This window comes from Bombus flavifrons, chromosome 1 (genome assembly GCF_040668555.2).
Source record: "Bombus flavifrons isolate JBK064 chromosome 1, iyBomFlav1_principal, whole genome shotgun sequence".
NCBI lineage: Eukaryota > Metazoa > Arthropoda > Insecta > Hymenoptera > Apidae > Bombus > Bombus flavifrons.
This window is the reverse complement of record NC_138442.1, coordinates 7023220-7039716: the sequence shown is the minus strand read 5'-3', so window position 1 is coordinate 7039716 and position 16497 is coordinate 7023220. Positions and strand designations below refer to the sequence as shown.

The window sequence follows — 16497 nt, the reverse complement described above, 5'->3', positions numbered from 1 at the left end:
ATAAGAATTACGTCTGCAGGCCAGGCGTACAGGAACGTTTGTAATAATTTCATAAAAATGAAAACAGTATACATTATGGTTTTACCGATGATTTGTCCTTTGACCTGTCAAACAACCAATCCGTTAAGTAATCGTTTTAGTTATTATAGATATTTACGCATGCATAGAAGCAAGGCCGAATGAAAATCGATAGAATCTCAAATTTAACTGAACTTAAATGTGTAAATAGTAAACAGATGTTGTGCAAAGTATTTTCTCGATTATCTTTATCGGGACTCTCACCTGTAAAACCTGAAATATTAAAGTACATAGACTCATTGCGCTCGTTATTGTCGTTAATAGTATGACGGGTCCGTAAGCTTCTTGAACAATGTCTCGACATTTCAGTAACAGAGCGTGCTTGTTGACGCATTCTTGAAAGATCCGTTTACGATTCTCCTCATATTCTTTATTCGCCTTATTCTTCTCGTCAGTTGAAAATCTCATCTCGAACTCAAAACCCAACAAACGTAACATTACCGATATACGAAATAAGCAAAAGCTGAAAAATCCATCTACACCAGTAGATACAGAGATTATATTCCAAACAATATTCAAATCAAAGAGATAATGCAATTGCCAGACTAACATTGAATCGACCGTCCAAGGATAACTTGCAGGAAAGAGTAAAGGATATTGTAGATTTGTTGTATTGTTCGCGTTGTAAAGTATTCTCGTAATCAACGGTTTAAATGCATGCATAATGCTGTTGATTGTCATTAACGTAAACTGTAGATAAATCAATTGATAAAACGTTCGAACCCAGGAAAAAGCTATTGATCTTATATCTGGTTCGCTTAGTGCTTGTTCCAACATAGAACTGAGTATATCATTTGCTTGTTGCAGTTTATTTTGATAGATGGAAAAGCAGCAAGCCTAAAAAAGCAAAAGATATCTTGTTGTAAAATGTCGATAAAAAATTTCGATCGTTCATGTTTCAATTACATAAATTGAATCACGTATCTTGAATATCTTTGTTTGCCTACAACTCAGATTCGTTGAATTTGAAGGCAGGATACGTATGACACATTTAAATGTTAGAAGTGACAATTCGATTATATGAATGAAATGGATTCTTTTAAAATATATGTAGATAAACTTACAAACCTTCATAGTTGTATTCAATATGGCACAGAAGAGGGAAAACGAAGCGGTAAGTAAAGCGATATTCTGAACATTCTGTGAGCAAAAATTTCCTACGACACAGAGTGAAATGAAAGAGGAAAATATCGACCAAATTGATATGCACCGATAAAATACATCCCGCTCCTTCGTAATCGGACACATCCCACTAAGGAGGAGAAAACGTTTTACGAAATTAGCATACTTTCGATATATTTTTAGTTCTTTCGACATCGTTGAAATTACGACGGCAATTCTACCTGAATCAATGCATAATCTTCATTCCCAAGACAAGTTACATCTGAATAACGATCGATCGATACATATTACGCTGTTCTGCTTTGCCATTATACATCAATCGACCGCTTGATAACAATGAATAATTTATTTTCTTAAGTTGGTAAATTGCTTGAAATTGATCAGCAATGTTAAATATTTTATCCAACAGTTTATGCGCTTGTTCTTTCGCATCCTCTGTCGCGTAAAGCATAACTAAATTAAACGTTACGAAAGTAATTTTGAAAATGTGCGTTGAAACTTGTAAAATTTCTAAGAATCATTTCCTTGTACGAGCATTAATAATAATAAAAAGGAAAGAAAAAGAATTTAAAATTCGTACTAGGCGCCGATGAAAACAATTTATCAGGGATAAAGAACTATCAGGGATAAAAAATATCAGATAGATTTAAAAAGTAAAATTTTTATATTTCTTAAAATCTTCATAAGAATGTATAAAATTCGCACAACTATTCGTATTTAACTTGAATAAATTTGAATAATAACATAAGGATTATAATTTTGAAGAAATATTAGATTTTAAAGACATGACAATATCCTTTCTATTTCACTTCTACTACATCTATTATTCCTCACTTTTTTTGTCCGTTGTCCATCATCATATGCAAAAGTACATTGCTCGCGTACCAATTATGAAAACATATTCTTTGGTTAGTAACGTTAGTAACATTAGCAACACTAATTAACTCTCATTAATTTGTTCAAATCTTATTATATTTATCCTCCTTTAAATTATTTATTGACTTAATTCATGCTTTTATATTTTGTGAATAAATTGTACAATACTCTTAGAGTTGATTTTAGATCCAAATTTACAATATCTGCAAACAAAATATAATGTCACCAGTCACATTCATTTAGTTCCGATATTTCATAAGTATTGCAGTTAAGAACAATACCAACCTTCTGGGCGAGCCTTGGGTTTTGGTAGACCAATATCTTGCATAATATCAAATGCAAATGAAACATTATGTACCTTATGATCATGTGTTTTAGGTGTCAAATGAAAACTACCTAAAGGTACGAAAAAACCTTCGAGAAGTCCAAGCAGAAGAGTTAAAAAAACACCATCATGAAATTGCGTATCTAAATCTGTCACCTCCAAATGAACTTTACTCAAGTGTTTATTGACGAAAGAAATCAACGACTAGAAAATAAAACTATGTATTGCATTGTAGAGAGCATATAATTTTTTATAACACAAATGAACAACATACCTTTTTAACTACAGCTAATTTATCAGCCGGATGATCAAAAAGACTATCGAAAGCGTCTCGTTCGCAACGCATTCCCAAATCATCGTATGTCGATGTAATTTCTTCTCTAACAGTTCTGTGTATTAGCTGGCCATCCTTCTTACGCACAACAACAACCTGAGCAGCTACTCTTTCTGGTAATCTAACAGGTGCTCGGAATTGCCTTGCCAAACCAACCAATAAATGTAAAATGGCAACAATGTTTTTCGAATGAACAGATTCTACGTTCCATTTGTAAGGAGGATGGCGTCCTAATACTTGATTAGCAGCTGACAACACAACTGCTAATTTCTGTTTCTGACCTTCTTCTGATTGAGTCACTTCAGGTACATCTAACTTCTTTCCCGTCAACTTTTCTAAAATTAATAAAAAAAATATGCCTACTTAGACTCCATGTATTAGAAGAATTCTATTCAATTTTGCTATTATATAACATACCCAATAGTTTCTGTAGTACCTGTCCATCATACAAATCTTCTGCAATATCTTTAACAATAATCCGCTGGTCAGCTAATTCATCGTTGATCCATTCAATCAGAACAAATATTAATTCTTTAAGTTTAGAATCTTCCAAAGACCTAGGCTCTATCATTGAACGTTCCTCGTTTTCATCTAACGCATATTCTTCTGGTGGCATCTCTGGATTGGCTGCAAATCCTGGTGAATCAATTGCATACTTCCCTTCCTCCTGAACCTCTTGCACTATATCAAATAAATTTAAAATAAACATAAACAGTAACTTTAAGAAAAAACATTTACAAAATACAAATCGAACATCGACATTACCAACAATATCATTTTTTAAAGTTTAAAGCTACTCGTACCATATAAGGAAATATATCCCGTAAATTCTCGTAAAAGAAGCATAAGCAAAGTTAACTTGTCACAACGTAATGTAAACGCAGTGTGATACCTTCTTTGATACGCTTTTTTCGACCCAAGGTCCCAATCTTATCCCAGAAACTTTCTTCTTTTTCATCCTTCCTCGTCGAAATAGGAGGTCGTGGAGATTTTGGACGTGGAGACGACATATTCAACACCAACGTTCATCAAAAATAATCCGAAGGATGAAGGATGTCATCTCTCGAAATACCAACCTTTAACCACATTTACAAACATCGATTGTATATGCATACGTTATATTATATGTATGTGTACTTCAGATCTTTTTTGAGCATCTATGTTGAAACGAACTTTGCAAGTATCAATTTTAAGTACATTTACTTTTTTTATCTTTGCTTAGATTACATGGATTCATAATTATCAACTTTTGTAATCTTTAATTATTTTACACATATCCTTAAAATTAAAACTATTTCGAAAAACATGCTAACATCTTAATTTATAGAAATCATATAGTAACATCTATTGTAGCATATACATACATTTCAATCGCGGTTTTCTTTAGAAATATTTTAACTCATTTAAAATATGTCATACTTCCTCGGATATTCTTCAGAACTTCAGATCATATAAAAAAAGATATATGTAAAGATTATATGTAAATAAAGAAAGATTATTTGTTACAGAGTAGATTATCATTCACACAAAAATGTCGTTTACATTTACTTAATCTGAAGTTAAATAAGAAATAAATAAAATTAAAGTTCTATCTAATTATGTATTATATTATAACAACATTCGTTATACAGTTAAAAACAATATGCACATGCGCATATATGTACATACAGAATTGAGCCGTTTAGGAACTATTTTCTTAGATAGGTCTCTGCGCTGTGTAAACCGTAAAACGTAATTTAAGGTTATTAACAAAGTATCAAGAAATAATTGTTAAAATGTTATCGCTAATAAGACGTTACGAAACCCAAAATATTATAACACCATTAAAAATCATGAAACTTCCGTTATCATCTTCTGTAAACATCGATGATGATATAGGTATTATAACGTTCTTCTAACCAAACTTCCTATTAAATATAATTTTTTACAAAAGCATAAACATATTTTTATTATGTAGTGCTCGTGCGTATTTTTAATTTATATATACTTTCTTTCATAGAATTTCGGGTATTGGAATTACTGCCAAGTGAAAAGAAAGTTATAAAGAAAAAGTCACAAAAAAGCACAATTGTGGAGTTAGTAATTAAAAGAAATGCAATGTCAGCTAATCAAGATTGGCAGACAATTTGGCCTGCTGCACGAACATTTCATCCTGATATCGTACCATTTCCTTTACAACAAGGATATAAAAATACAAAAGGTATACATCCTAATAAATATGGAAATGCAGAGTTAATGAAAATTCCAAACTTCTTACACCTTACTCCACCTATTATTAAAAGACATTGCGAAGCATTAAAAAAATTTTGTACGAAATGGCCAGAGGAATTGGAAACAGATGAAGCATGTGTAAAATACTTTCCTGTTGAAATAATTACATCTGATTATTGTTATTCTTCTCCTACAATAAGAGAACCTCTTGCTAGAATAGTTAATTTGAGAGTAAGACTATCCTCTTTGCATTTAGATACTCATGCTAAAGATAAAATACTTAGGTTAGTGGGTGATAGGTATAATCCTAACACAGATATAATAACAATAACTGCAGACAGATGTCCATCTAGAAAACAGAATTTAGATTATGTAAAGTACCTACTAACTGCATTGTTTCATATATCTTGGGTAAGTCATTTCCTATTAATTATATCAATTTTCTGATAAATATAGCATACAAGCAAAGCAAATCAAAAAAGAATTGTTTTTAGCGTTTTGAACCATGGGAAACAGAAAAATCTGAAGTAGATATGGAATATTATGACTGGGATAAAAGTAAAAGCAGAAAATCTTTAACGTCCATATATAGTTGGCCAAACATGCCAACTGATTCCAACTATGAATGCATCCCACATGTAACAGAATATAAAATTGCAGTTTCTGATTTAATAAATAAAGGAGAAGATCAATTTTCAATCAATAAATACAAACAAGCTGTTAAAAATGTGTTAAACCTAAAATCTTATGATTTTAAAAATGAGTAAGTAAAGAATAAGTAAATAAAAATATTGAGTTTGTACTGTTTGTCATTCTTAGTTTAACTGTATTAACTGTTATAGAACATTCATGTAAAAAAAAAAAAACATAAAACTGTTGTAATGTGATATAATGTAATTAAAAAGGTAAGTTTTTATAAAAAATTAGAGGATTATGGAAGTAGTTGTACAATAATTTTTTATCTCGACAAAATTGTTTACCGCCGGACACTGACTATGGTATATAAAGACATATCGTTAAGCGCTATATCATATATTTGGAATACAGGTTGCATTATGCAATACAAAAAAGAAAAAAATAAATTTAGGATATTTACAAATAAAAACCTAAAATTTAAGTTCAATTTCGTTTATTTCATTTAAATTAAAAATACTTTTGCATCTTTGATAACTTAAAAAGCAATTAAGTTCATAAATTACAGCATATCTCATTTCTGACCTATGATAGTCATGTATTAAACGTACTACAACTAAGAGGCAAACAATTTTCATTTGCAATATTCATTGATGTAACCATACATTCTTATCCAACAATGTTCCACAAATTAGTTTCTCTCCTGCAGGTGTTTCTGACTATTGCACCACAATATGAAACATTAAGTAAATGCTACCTTATAAGATAAATGTAAATTGATGTTATTTTACTTTCCTGTGTTCTTTTTTCGATATTCAGTCTATAAATGATCATTTATTAAAATATCATTAAAAAGCAACATAAATCCACAAATACTTTTACTAAACAAATACAATTGGAAGGTACATTCGCACCTTTATAACATTGCATAATTTTATATAATTTCAATTTTATAACTAACATCTTCAAGATTTTATAATTATTATTTTTCTTACTACAATGTCATTTTTATGCTTATTATAATGTTACTTCATGCTATAAATTTTTTGTACTTATATGTCACTAAAAATATAAAATATTTAGTCAGACCTCCATCTATTGTCTTTTCGGCTCCAACATAAAAAATTACATATACATTTGTTTGTTGTTAAATTACTTTTCATATTATTACTATTGCTATCATGGAATTTTCGACGAAGGTAGAACTGGACAGAATCTGCAACAATGTCATAATTCTTATTCCAAATGAAAAATATTGAATTACTTGTAAAAATTTAGAAATTTATCTCTTTAAACAATGTTAAAAATTTTTTGTTTTAATAATTTAGGACCATTGTCATTATAGTTAAATATACTAACTTAGTAAGATTTATCGAGTCTTTTTTTGTTAAACAATGCCAATAATTGTATTGCAATTTATTAAAACCTACACTTACTTTTGTTTTTCTTTTAGTTTTTGATAGGGATGCGTTGACATTAATCTTTTCCTTTCTTTTTCCCTTACTGCTTTTAATCCTCTATTTGATGTATTTATATCAAGATTTTCTTTCTTGAGTTTATCTGCTTTTAACTTATTTAATATGGTTATACTTTTAGCGCTCATTGTTACATGTGGCTTTTGCATATACTTTTTATTTTCTTTATCTTGGATTCCTATTGTACAGATTGTAATATCCTTACATTTAGGGGATATCTTCTTTGCTTGTTTGATAGGAGTCTTTGTTACATTCATATTATTTTTATCTGAAAGGACACGCTTTCTAATTTTTTCTTGTATACAATTTACATTTTGTCCTTCTTCTGTACTTTCCTTTATTACTTTCATATCAGTATTACAATCCATGGTTGATTCTTCTTCCAATGTGATAGTTACATTCTGTGTATCAAACACTTCTTTTTCAGAACAAGATGTATTGAAAGTTGCATTCAATGCATCTTGATCATTTAAAGGTTGTAATACATATATAGGTATCTTACTATTAAGGGGATCCATTAAATGGGGTACACTAAGGCACGTCAAGTTATAAAAGCACTCCTCATGTTTAGTTGTTTCCATATCTGACCATTTTATATTTCTCACTCCTTCCAATAATTTGATCAGCTGTTTAAATTCTTCCTTCATTGTATCTGTCATGGTTCCATATCCTCTCATCATGTTATAATAATTTTGTAATGTTGTACTCATCATTTTAATCATTGAATAATAAGACTCTATTTCACATTGTTGAAGGTTATTTACTTTCTTTGCATGTTCACACTGTTGTTGTAATCTAGAATTTTCTATTTCACTAGTTTGTAGTGCAAACATATCTTCTACTTTTGCAAGTTTTTTTAACTTTGCTTCCGCATACAGTTTTTGTATTTCTGTTTCTACTAAACACAGTTCCTCCCATGCTACTTCCATCTGTATCTTTAAAGAATCTCTTTGTCGTTCAAAGTAATGCAGTGATTTATTAACTCTTGATTTACCACTTGCATTTTGTTCTTCAAGCGTCAAAGTATCAACAGCTGCTGTTAGATTATGCAATCTTTCATCTGCTGCTTTCTTATATTGAATTCTACAGCATAATATCTTGTCTGCGCTTTCTAATGAAAGGACTTTTTCATTCAGAATTTTCTTTTTTTGAAGTAATTCAATTAATTTATTGCTATCAATTAGTGCAGCTTTATCTATTTCCTCATTAATGTTATTACCTTGACCTTGTGGTAATACATGCAGCGAACTATTTTCAAATGCTAATAGTTTTTGTTTTAGATAATTTATTTCTTTCTTTTGTTCTTCAACCATTTTTATATATGCAGTTACATGCATTTCACAGGATAGAATATTTTTCTTTATATGAGTTTTGATCTTCTTTGCTCTATTTGCATATCTCAATGTATTGTATGTATCCTCATAACTAAAGCTAGAAGGTGCTATGTTAGCTATCATAACTGTCTGACAATTTCCACCTAATGAGTCTTTTAAGAGACGAGTCAATTTAGAATCTCTGTATGTTATATGTTTTGCACCATCTGCTAACTTATTAATGCAGTTGCCTAGAGCCAATAAAGATTTATTAATATTTGCACCTTCTTTAAACCTTGCCCCTTTACAACCTGTAGCAGAAGCTCTTTCAGAACCAGCTAAATCAATCATAGACAGTTTAACTTGTCGTACTTGACCATCCATTTTGTTGGTGATATTAATATAAACTTGAAAAACAGCGTGACTTCTACTACTTTCCTCATTTGCATCAGTAGGATGTTGAGTGCGATTTTTATTGCCTTTCGCTAAAAGTGTCAATAATTCTTCAGCATTCTGAATAGCAATTATTTTAAGACCAGCAACAATTACTCCATATCTACCATCGTCTCTTAAATGCAAAGGACCAGATTTATGTAAAAGATCTTGCACATTTTCATTATAAATTTCTAAATACGTTACACCTAAATTAAATTCACGTTGATCACTCTGCTGTTCTATTTGATAAAATAATTCTGCGACTGTCCTGTATGTGATGCCAGGATCATTGCTACTACCAAGCATAGTATGAGTTTTTCCAGCACCAGTTGCTCCATATGCAAATACAGAACAATTATAACCATCCAAAAGATTGCAAATCAAATCTTTCGTACTTCCTTCAAATACATCACTGTTATTCGATGTCATGTCAAATATTTTGTCAAAGATGAATTGCAGTTCTTTATTTTGTTTCTTAAGCAAATCACGACCTTTCTGAGCAACACCATGATAAAAAAATGGATTCTCCTCTTCTTTAGGATCGAAAATTAGCATTTTATCGTCAACGATCTTCAAAACAGTTTTACAATTGCCCTGCTGCTCGTGCTCATTTTGCGGTCGTATTCTTACGATTACTTTAATACTCGTCTGCGAACCAGATTCAGTTTGTATCGATAAACTTGGGCTTCCACTTGTGCTTGGCTTTGTTGAATTGTTTGAAATTCGTTTCTTTGGCAACTTTTTAACTTTGTTTGGCGAAAATGCTTTCGCCAAATCTCTTTTATTAAACACCATAGTAAACTTTACTAATTTACATACGAGCATCCATTACTGGCCGTTGAATGTAAACTAAGTTTTCAAATTTAAATTTCTGCATCCTGAACTCTTCAAAGACAGTTTTGACAATAGTAAACACATTTATAGTGACATTTTAGGGAATTTTTCCAAACAGAAATTCAACTTTGAGTTTGTTTTATTTTTCTTTCAGTATTACTTATATTACTTACTTATAGACTGATGATATCATCGAATAATGAGATCAAAATCGAATAATAATTATTTTGATTTTTGTCCACTTCATGTCACATTATGGGCCGTGCTGAAATCTGCCGATCAAACGTGCCCGAAAATTGGGTCATGAAAAAGCAACATGGAAGGCAACTAAGTTTTCGTTGTTGTTCAAGCAGGGACAAATAGAGGGTCTCTGGCTCTGTCTGATAAATTCAGTACATATTATGCATGGACAGAACGATACCTCTTATCTACTATGTCGATTTTTCACGACTCAATTATCGGACGGTTTTTTCTATGCTTTTGGTATATTAGTGTTAAGACCTATTTATGTGGCTATGTTCAGTATATTAGTGTTAATTTCCCATAAATATCTATCTATCTACATTAATATTACACCAAAAAAAAATTCAACTTTGAATTGTCATGTTACGTTTGCGGTTTTGGGGAAAAATGGTAAGTGAGTTGGAGCGTGGAGCTCTGAACCGCCCTGCTCTCCGGAGTGCGCGAAAATTGAAAAATCTTTTATTTTAAAGCTAAAATTTATTCAGAAGTTAGCTTGTCAAGAATACAAGAAAATTATCTCTCAAAAATAGATAAAATTGATCTGCTAAAAAAATTCTCAAAAATAGATAAAATTGATCTGCTCAAAAAAAAACTCTCAAAAATAGATAAAATTGATCTGCTCAAAAAAACTCATCTTCGATCGCAATTTCGACGCCTGTCCACTCTTCCCTATTCTTGGATATCCTTCCTTGCTTACCCTGATGGGTGAAATTGCGCGCCGCTCGTCGAAGTGCTATCTTTAAGATCCATCCGCTCTTGAGTCCATGGACATGGAAGACACTTAAACTTAGAAAAGTTTACATGAATTGGTAAAGAGAAAAGATCTCGAGAAAATCTAGATTCTTGCAAAGATTCTAGGTGACTTGTCCTACAGCTGCTAATTCGATATGTCTATGTGCTATTATTCCACTTGTACTATATATGTCTTGTAACGAAAAACACTAAAAAGTGTAAAATTTGTTAAACTAATAATTAAAACTTGTTCGTTAAACTAATTGTAAATTGTCTAAGAAAGAAAAGTTGTTTACGTACATATATGTGGTGGATGCTAATGATACTTCCCGTCTTACAGAAAATAAAATTGTATTTGGTGAATTAATTTCACATGAATATATTTCAGGAAAACCATTGCTGTAAAAAAATTAAATATATTGCTTATGCTTTCATTGTTGTTCATGCACAGAGTACCATTTGTATATATAATATGCACCACTTAGCTATACGAAAGATACATATATACGTTTCTTATTCTACCCAAAGTATTATCTTGTTTATAAATTACAGTCGTTCGGCTATTCTATAGTTTCAATTTTTATTCTCTTTAGCAATGCTGAAAATACATTTGTCTTATTGTTAAATTTATGAGATTAACTGCTATTATTAAATTAACGGTTAAGCGCCACGCAGCGCGATCGCGTTGTTCGCGTACTGTGGTGAAATGTGTCGCGATGTTTGATCACGATCGTCAATTCGCAACATGCTCGGTTCCAAATGTAGCTCGTTGCGAGTCATCAGAGTTTCCTCTCGTAATTACTTTTTTTTCAAATAATCGTAAACCACGTACATAAATAAGCTGTTTTTGTTGAATTTATTTTTATTTACTAATGTTTATTGTCATGTTTAGAAGTAAGTCTTTTATTTAGTTCACCCATTATTGCCCTTGTTTCTTTATATCTTTTTATGCTTTTAGGATGATAAATGAAACAAATAAACAATATATATTAAATCAGAACACAAAGGTGTAAACACACAAAGACATTAAAATTATAGTCATGGTTTTACAGGATCATGACATTCATTATTTTTAAAACAGACATGTTTACGAAGACATAATGGATGAAGTCCTTTTTTGCACTGCATACAAATTAAATTCGATCGTTTTATACCGTTAATTTTACTGCTACAAACTACGCACTGTCTTAAATTTCTGCCTGGTAGTTTCATTAAGCCAAATATTCTGTCATTATCACTTACCATATGTTGTTTTTTGACTTGCATCCATTCATGTTCTATTTCAGATATAATACTTGATGTAAATTCCAATCGAGTAATTGGCTTCTTTTTGCTAACTTCCTTATAAAATAAATAGGAATTTAATACCATACGGGCAATGATGTGAAACGTAATTTTTTTCCAATATTTTACCGTGCGGCGTTAGATAGACGTATTAGATAGACGAAGATAGACGTATAACATTTTGTCCGATTTGTCAACTTCCCTCATATAACTATTATAACTGTCAACCATGCACGGTTTTACTCTACTTCTTTCGTTTCCATTTCATTTTTTAATTACAATGGTATTGTCATTTGAAGCATGCGTCGAAATTAATTTGGATACTCTATTCGCGTGTTCAACTATTGGCATAAATTTTAGGCATGGGTCGTACTTTTCATGACCTGATGGGAAACATTCTTTATTATCGACTAAATGAAAACATTGATAAATAAGCTGGAATCTATTTCGCGAAAACATTTTTGAAAACCAGGGTATGCTCCTTGAATTTTCGGTCCAATAAGAAAATATTGTTGGTCGTCTCGTTATCCCCATTTCCAATAAAACTGCTATAAACGCCTTTATTTCGAGCAAAGTAACTGGTTTCCATAGTTTCATTCGAGATCTTTGGGTGATTTTACGTGATTTTATTAATTGTTCGGCGTATTTATTCGTTTCACGAACCATTAATGTTAGCAGGAATGAATCGATGAACAGATTAAAATAATCGATAGGATTAGATTTGTTAGTTAGCGATGACTGTGGCCCAGTGTCTTCAGTAAAGGAAAATAAATTCTCTTGTTCACCTATATCATTAATAGAAGTACTTGCAAATGTAGCAGAACAGATAAAACTGCATGGAATACTATCTTCGCTACTAGATGTATCAAAAATGTCTATTCTCCTTCTTTTTGAAACTGGAACGATCTTACTACTGCTATCGTCAGATTCAGAAGTTGAATTAGGTCTCCAACTTGACTTCGTTCTTTTCTTTTTCGTATCCATTGCTCTACAAGGAATACACGAATAATAAATAATCAAATTAACACTAAACCTACCAGCGTCGGTTAAATTGACCGCTCTCGAACTTCTACACAAATTTAACCATATTTAAACGTTATCATATCGCTTCATAATTTCCGACTTTTCCTAAAACACACATACAATATGTTTTTCGATATTTACTTTTAGTTTGCTCTTTTATTTTCTAAGAAAAATTTGTATCCTGCCTTGTAATCAGTACAAAGAAAAGACTATCTCAAAGTCAGACGACAAACAAAATCAGTAATAACAAATAATAATAGCTATTACACCTGTAATCTTGTCATAAAACATAATCGCATCCCTCGATCAAGATGACCACCAGTTGTCAAGACATATCAACTCAGGCCCATAATAATCCTAAGGAACCGCCATAAAATTTAGCATTTTTTACAGTCCATTATTATAAACATTTTAAAAGTCGAGAAGTTTCTTAGGGTTATTGTTCATTGCGATAAAACAAGGGAAAAGCGGGTTTTTCTCAACTCCACCCTCAAGTAACCGTTGGTGGAGAACGGCTAATATTCATCAATATTTTCGTATAAATATCGCCGTCACAGACCATATTCTTACTTGCTATCATCCTTTCGACCAGAATACATCTCAGTTTGTTAGTCAATCAGTCGACATCTAAACTTGTTATCTCTGAAACTCAAACAGAAAGCATCTCAGAGCATTTTGTGTAAAGTTGTTATAAAGGGAAAAGTAAAGCATATCAAATTTGACAATAATTTTGTATTCCGTAGATAGAGTTATTCTGTGATAAATATTTACCCTAAAAATGTCAAGACTTCTCAAAATAAAATTGTAAAAAAAAAATAATAGACATAGAAGAAGACTGTTCAGCGTGCGATGAACAAGAAACTTCAACAACTGAAAACAGCATGGAAGCACATGAAAAGCTATTTACAACTGAATCAGAGTTGAATATTATTTATAAATAAGCGTTCACGTCCAGAGAAAGGAGGAAAGAAATTATCATTGACAGCAAAGAGTGAGACTGATGTAAAGAACCAACGTATCGAAAATGGGCCCGATGGGATAGTTTGGAGAGAAATAGATGCAAGTCCCAAATATAGCAAGACATCAGTTCATAACAGTTTTAGGGATATTTTAAACGGCATATAATGAAAGGAAAAGTAAAGATGGCATTTTATCTTATCATCGATCACCGTATATATTTGGAGTATTGGAGGCTAAGAGGAAGCTAGATGCAACAAAACTAGATGCATTTATTGCTCTGATATATACCCGCGGTACATATCAGGCAAAGAATTTAGATGTCTCATATTTATGGAATAAAATTTGGAGACCTGCATTTTTTTCAAAAACAATGAACAAAAATGACTTTGCTGAAATTATGAGATTTATACGATTTGATAAGAAGAGCGAAAGAAACCAACATTTATGAACCAATAAATTTGCAATGGTATGGGGCCGATTTATAGAGAATTCACAAAATTGTTATAAATCTGGTGCACACATTATTTTTGTATAAAGAATCGCGGGAGAATACCATGCAATAAAACTATCAACAAGTTTAGATTCATTACTACAAAAAATTTGTCAAGTGAAAAATTGTAAAGGTTACAAAATTATGAAAATTTGTTTAGGATGCGGGAAATATGTATGCGGCAAATATACATTTGATAATAAGATAATTTGTAAAAAATGCAGCGAAGTTGAATAAGATATATCTCTATATACAAAAAAGTGTAATTTTATTTGTCTATAGTTGAAATTAAATAAAAAATATTCATCATTTCATCATTTTATATACATTCAGTTATAAATTAACCATTATCTAAGTTAAATCATAAAAACTATTACTTCTTTAATCACCGGTCATTTTGACCGCACACGGCAGGAATAGGTATATACAAAGTGTCGGTAGGTTTAGTGTTAATTAAAAAAAACTAATGTATAAATTACCTCTTGAATTGAAAAACCAAATCCTATATTATAGAATGTTATCACGCAAACAAAACGTAAAGCACGAATATTTCGCAACCTTTTGAATGTTTAGTATAACGATTCTGATATGACTGATGAAACGAAACGCGAGCGCGTTGAGCGGATATTTTAACGAAGAAAACGAGTAGCGCGATCGCGTCGATCGGCATTTCTCGCAAATAAATAAACGAAACGCTATCGCGCTGCATGGGATAATCCGAACGAATTCTTAAAAACCCCTGACTCTAAAACGGTTAATTAATTAACTGCTTTTAATAAAAATAATCACTAAAATGATACATTTGATTTTATTAACATAATTATTGATATAAGTCTTCTACATTAAAATTTAAAATAAATATTATATATATATTGTTGAAATAATTACTTCTAGGAAAACTCCACATCTTTCTCTTTTGTATATCCGTGACCTGGAAACGGCCGTTACGAAGAAAATAGAATTTACTGAAGCAAAAAATTAAAAAAGGAGAGGATTATTGTGCTCTTGAATATGAATGTTGTTTTTGGGTTACAAGGTCTAGAAACAAAAGAGCTATAAGTAGATTTTTATTGCTGTTTCTTGTAACTTCCAGCTAAAGTTACACACCAAGGTTAATTTTTTAGTAATGTCATTTGTTGTAATGTAACACTGCTAGAATGAGGATTTAGATCAGCATACATTTATACTTATGCTTACTTCAATATATATATTTCTATCATAAATTCATCTACGCGTTCCTCTATCACATAACCTCAACATAACATTGATACAGTGTGGTTCTCCCATAATTGATACAGATAGATAGCGTGTTCTTACAGGGCTGAAGATTATATTGAAGGACAGAAATAGTGCCATACGACATACGACTATGGTGCCGAGTGTCGAGGTATCGCGCTCTCTCTCTCAGATTGTGCAAAAAGTAAGGAGAATACAAATAATGGGGCGATCCGCTGTACGCCATCCACTACACAAGCTCTTCCTCTCTTTTCTCTTTTCTTCCTCTCACTAAACACTCATTAGAGAGAAAAAAGGATAACCTGAATATAACACTTTCATTCTTGTCTTCTCTTTACTGCCCCTTACGCCTGGAAACGCGCAGTCTACCTGCGTTAGTCATAATCACCTCTAGGTTCTTGATACCGCAAATATTGACCATAAAGGCACATATAAAGATAAAATGTGTCAGCGAGCTGAGAAAGCGATATATGTAAAAACAAAAAGAAAACGCTGCATAGAGGTCTCTTATGTCCTTGTCTATTAACGTATGCAGATCCATATACTAAATACATACATATAAAATAAGCGTTATAATAATCTCGGCTAAATTTTATTTTAGGAAACCAAAAATTATTGGCTTTTTCTTGCAATTCTGTAGTTTTCGACGTGTAGAATCCAAAAATAGAAGTTTTAAGACGGGGAATTTATTGGTTCAAAAGTTATGATATTATGAAATTATGAAATTAAAAAATTACAGTTGGTCGGAGTCGCGAAGAAAATACCGAAGGGTCGTTTTTTACAATCTTTTTATCTAAGCATATAACTAACATAAATTTAAAAAATGTACTTTCTTCATTTTTATTGCAGCCTCAAATAATAAAATTGTAAAGAGTAACCTTCACTATTTTTTT

The 16497-nt window shown here is 31.3% G+C and overlaps 3 protein-coding genes and 1 long non-coding RNA gene across 5 annotated transcripts; 1 reads left to right on the top strand and 3 right to left on the bottom strand.

Annotated features, from left to right (window-relative positions):
* Positions 1-1845: 1845 nt before the first annotated feature.
* Positions 1846-4236, bottom strand: parvin (beta-parvin). Its single transcript, XM_069116918.1, has 6 exons — positions 4100-4236; positions 3628-3811; positions 3153-3416; positions 2676-3070; positions 2362-2605; positions 1846-2279 (listed from the first exon to the last, which is right to left on the bottom strand). Exons 2-6 carry the CDS (start codon positions 3743-3745, stop codon positions 2203-2205), a joined length of 1098 nt encoding a protein of 365 aa, XP_068973019.1. The 5' UTR covers positions 3746-3811; positions 4100-4236; the 3' UTR covers positions 1846-2202.
* A 130-nt stretch (positions 4237-4366) lies between these two features.
* Positions 4367-16404, top strand: mRpS35 (mitochondrial ribosomal protein S35). The gene is made up of 5 exons (XM_069116933.1): positions 4367-4613; positions 4735-5357; positions 5441-5851; positions 15263-16131; positions 16206-16404. Exons 1-3 carry the CDS (start codon positions 4511-4513, stop codon positions 5711-5713), a joined length of 999 nt encoding a protein of 332 aa, XP_068973034.1. The 5' UTR covers positions 4367-4510; the 3' UTR covers positions 5714-5851; positions 15263-16131; positions 16206-16404.
* On the bottom strand, positions 5909-10024 carry LOC138181728 (kinesin-like protein KIF18A). The gene is made up of 2 exons (XM_069116840.1): positions 7016-10024; positions 5909-6795 (listed from the first exon to the last, which is right to left on the bottom strand). The coding sequence occupies exons 1-2, from the start codon at positions 9625-9627 to the stop codon at positions 6759-6761; spliced, it is 2649 nt and encodes an 882-aa protein (XP_068972941.1). The 5' UTR covers positions 9628-10024; the 3' UTR covers positions 5909-6758.
* Positions 11484-15616, bottom strand: LOC138181782 (uncharacterized). 2 transcript variants are annotated; one of them, XR_011173607.1, is made up of 5 exons: positions 15476-15616; positions 15257-15406; positions 13188-13566; positions 11854-12883; positions 11484-11786 (listed from the first exon to the last, which is right to left on the bottom strand). It is a non-coding gene; the product is annotated as an uncharacterized LOC138181782 (long non-coding RNA). The 2 variants fall into 2 exon arrangements; XR_011173606.1 differs by having other exon boundaries at positions 11484-12883.
* Positions 16405-16497: the final 93 nt, after the last annotated feature.

Coding starts and splice junctions, on each gene's coding strand:
- parvin (XM_069116918.1), bottom strand. CDS start 3,745: ATGTCGTCTCCACGTCCAAAATCTCCACGACCTCCTATTTCGACGAGG. Junction 3,417..3,627: donor AAAAAAGCGTATCAAAGAAG/GTATCACACTGC, acceptor TATTTGATATAG/TGCAAGAGGTTCAGGAGGAA. Junction 3,071..3,152: donor GGTACTACAGAAACTATTGG/GTATGTTATATA, acceptor TATTAATTTTAG/AAAAGTTGACGGGAAAGAAG.
- mRpS35 (XM_069116933.1), top strand. CDS start 4,511: ATGTTATCGCTAATAAGACGTTACGAAACCCAAAATATTATAACACCA. Junction 4,614..4,734: donor AAACATCGATGATGATATAG/GTATTATAACGT, acceptor TTTCTTTCATAG/AATTTCGGGTATTGGAATTA. Junction 5,358..5,440: donor CATTGTTTCATATATCTTGG/GTAAGTCATTTC, acceptor AATTGTTTTTAG/CGTTTTGAACCATGGGAAAC.
- LOC138181728 (XM_069116840.1), bottom strand. CDS start 9,627: ATGCTCGTATGTAAATTAGTAAAGTTTACTATGGTGTTTAATAAAAGA. Junction 6,796..7,015: donor AAACTAAAAGAAAAACAAAA/GTAAGTGTAGGT, acceptor ACATTGTTGCAG/ATTCTGTCCAGTTCTACCTT.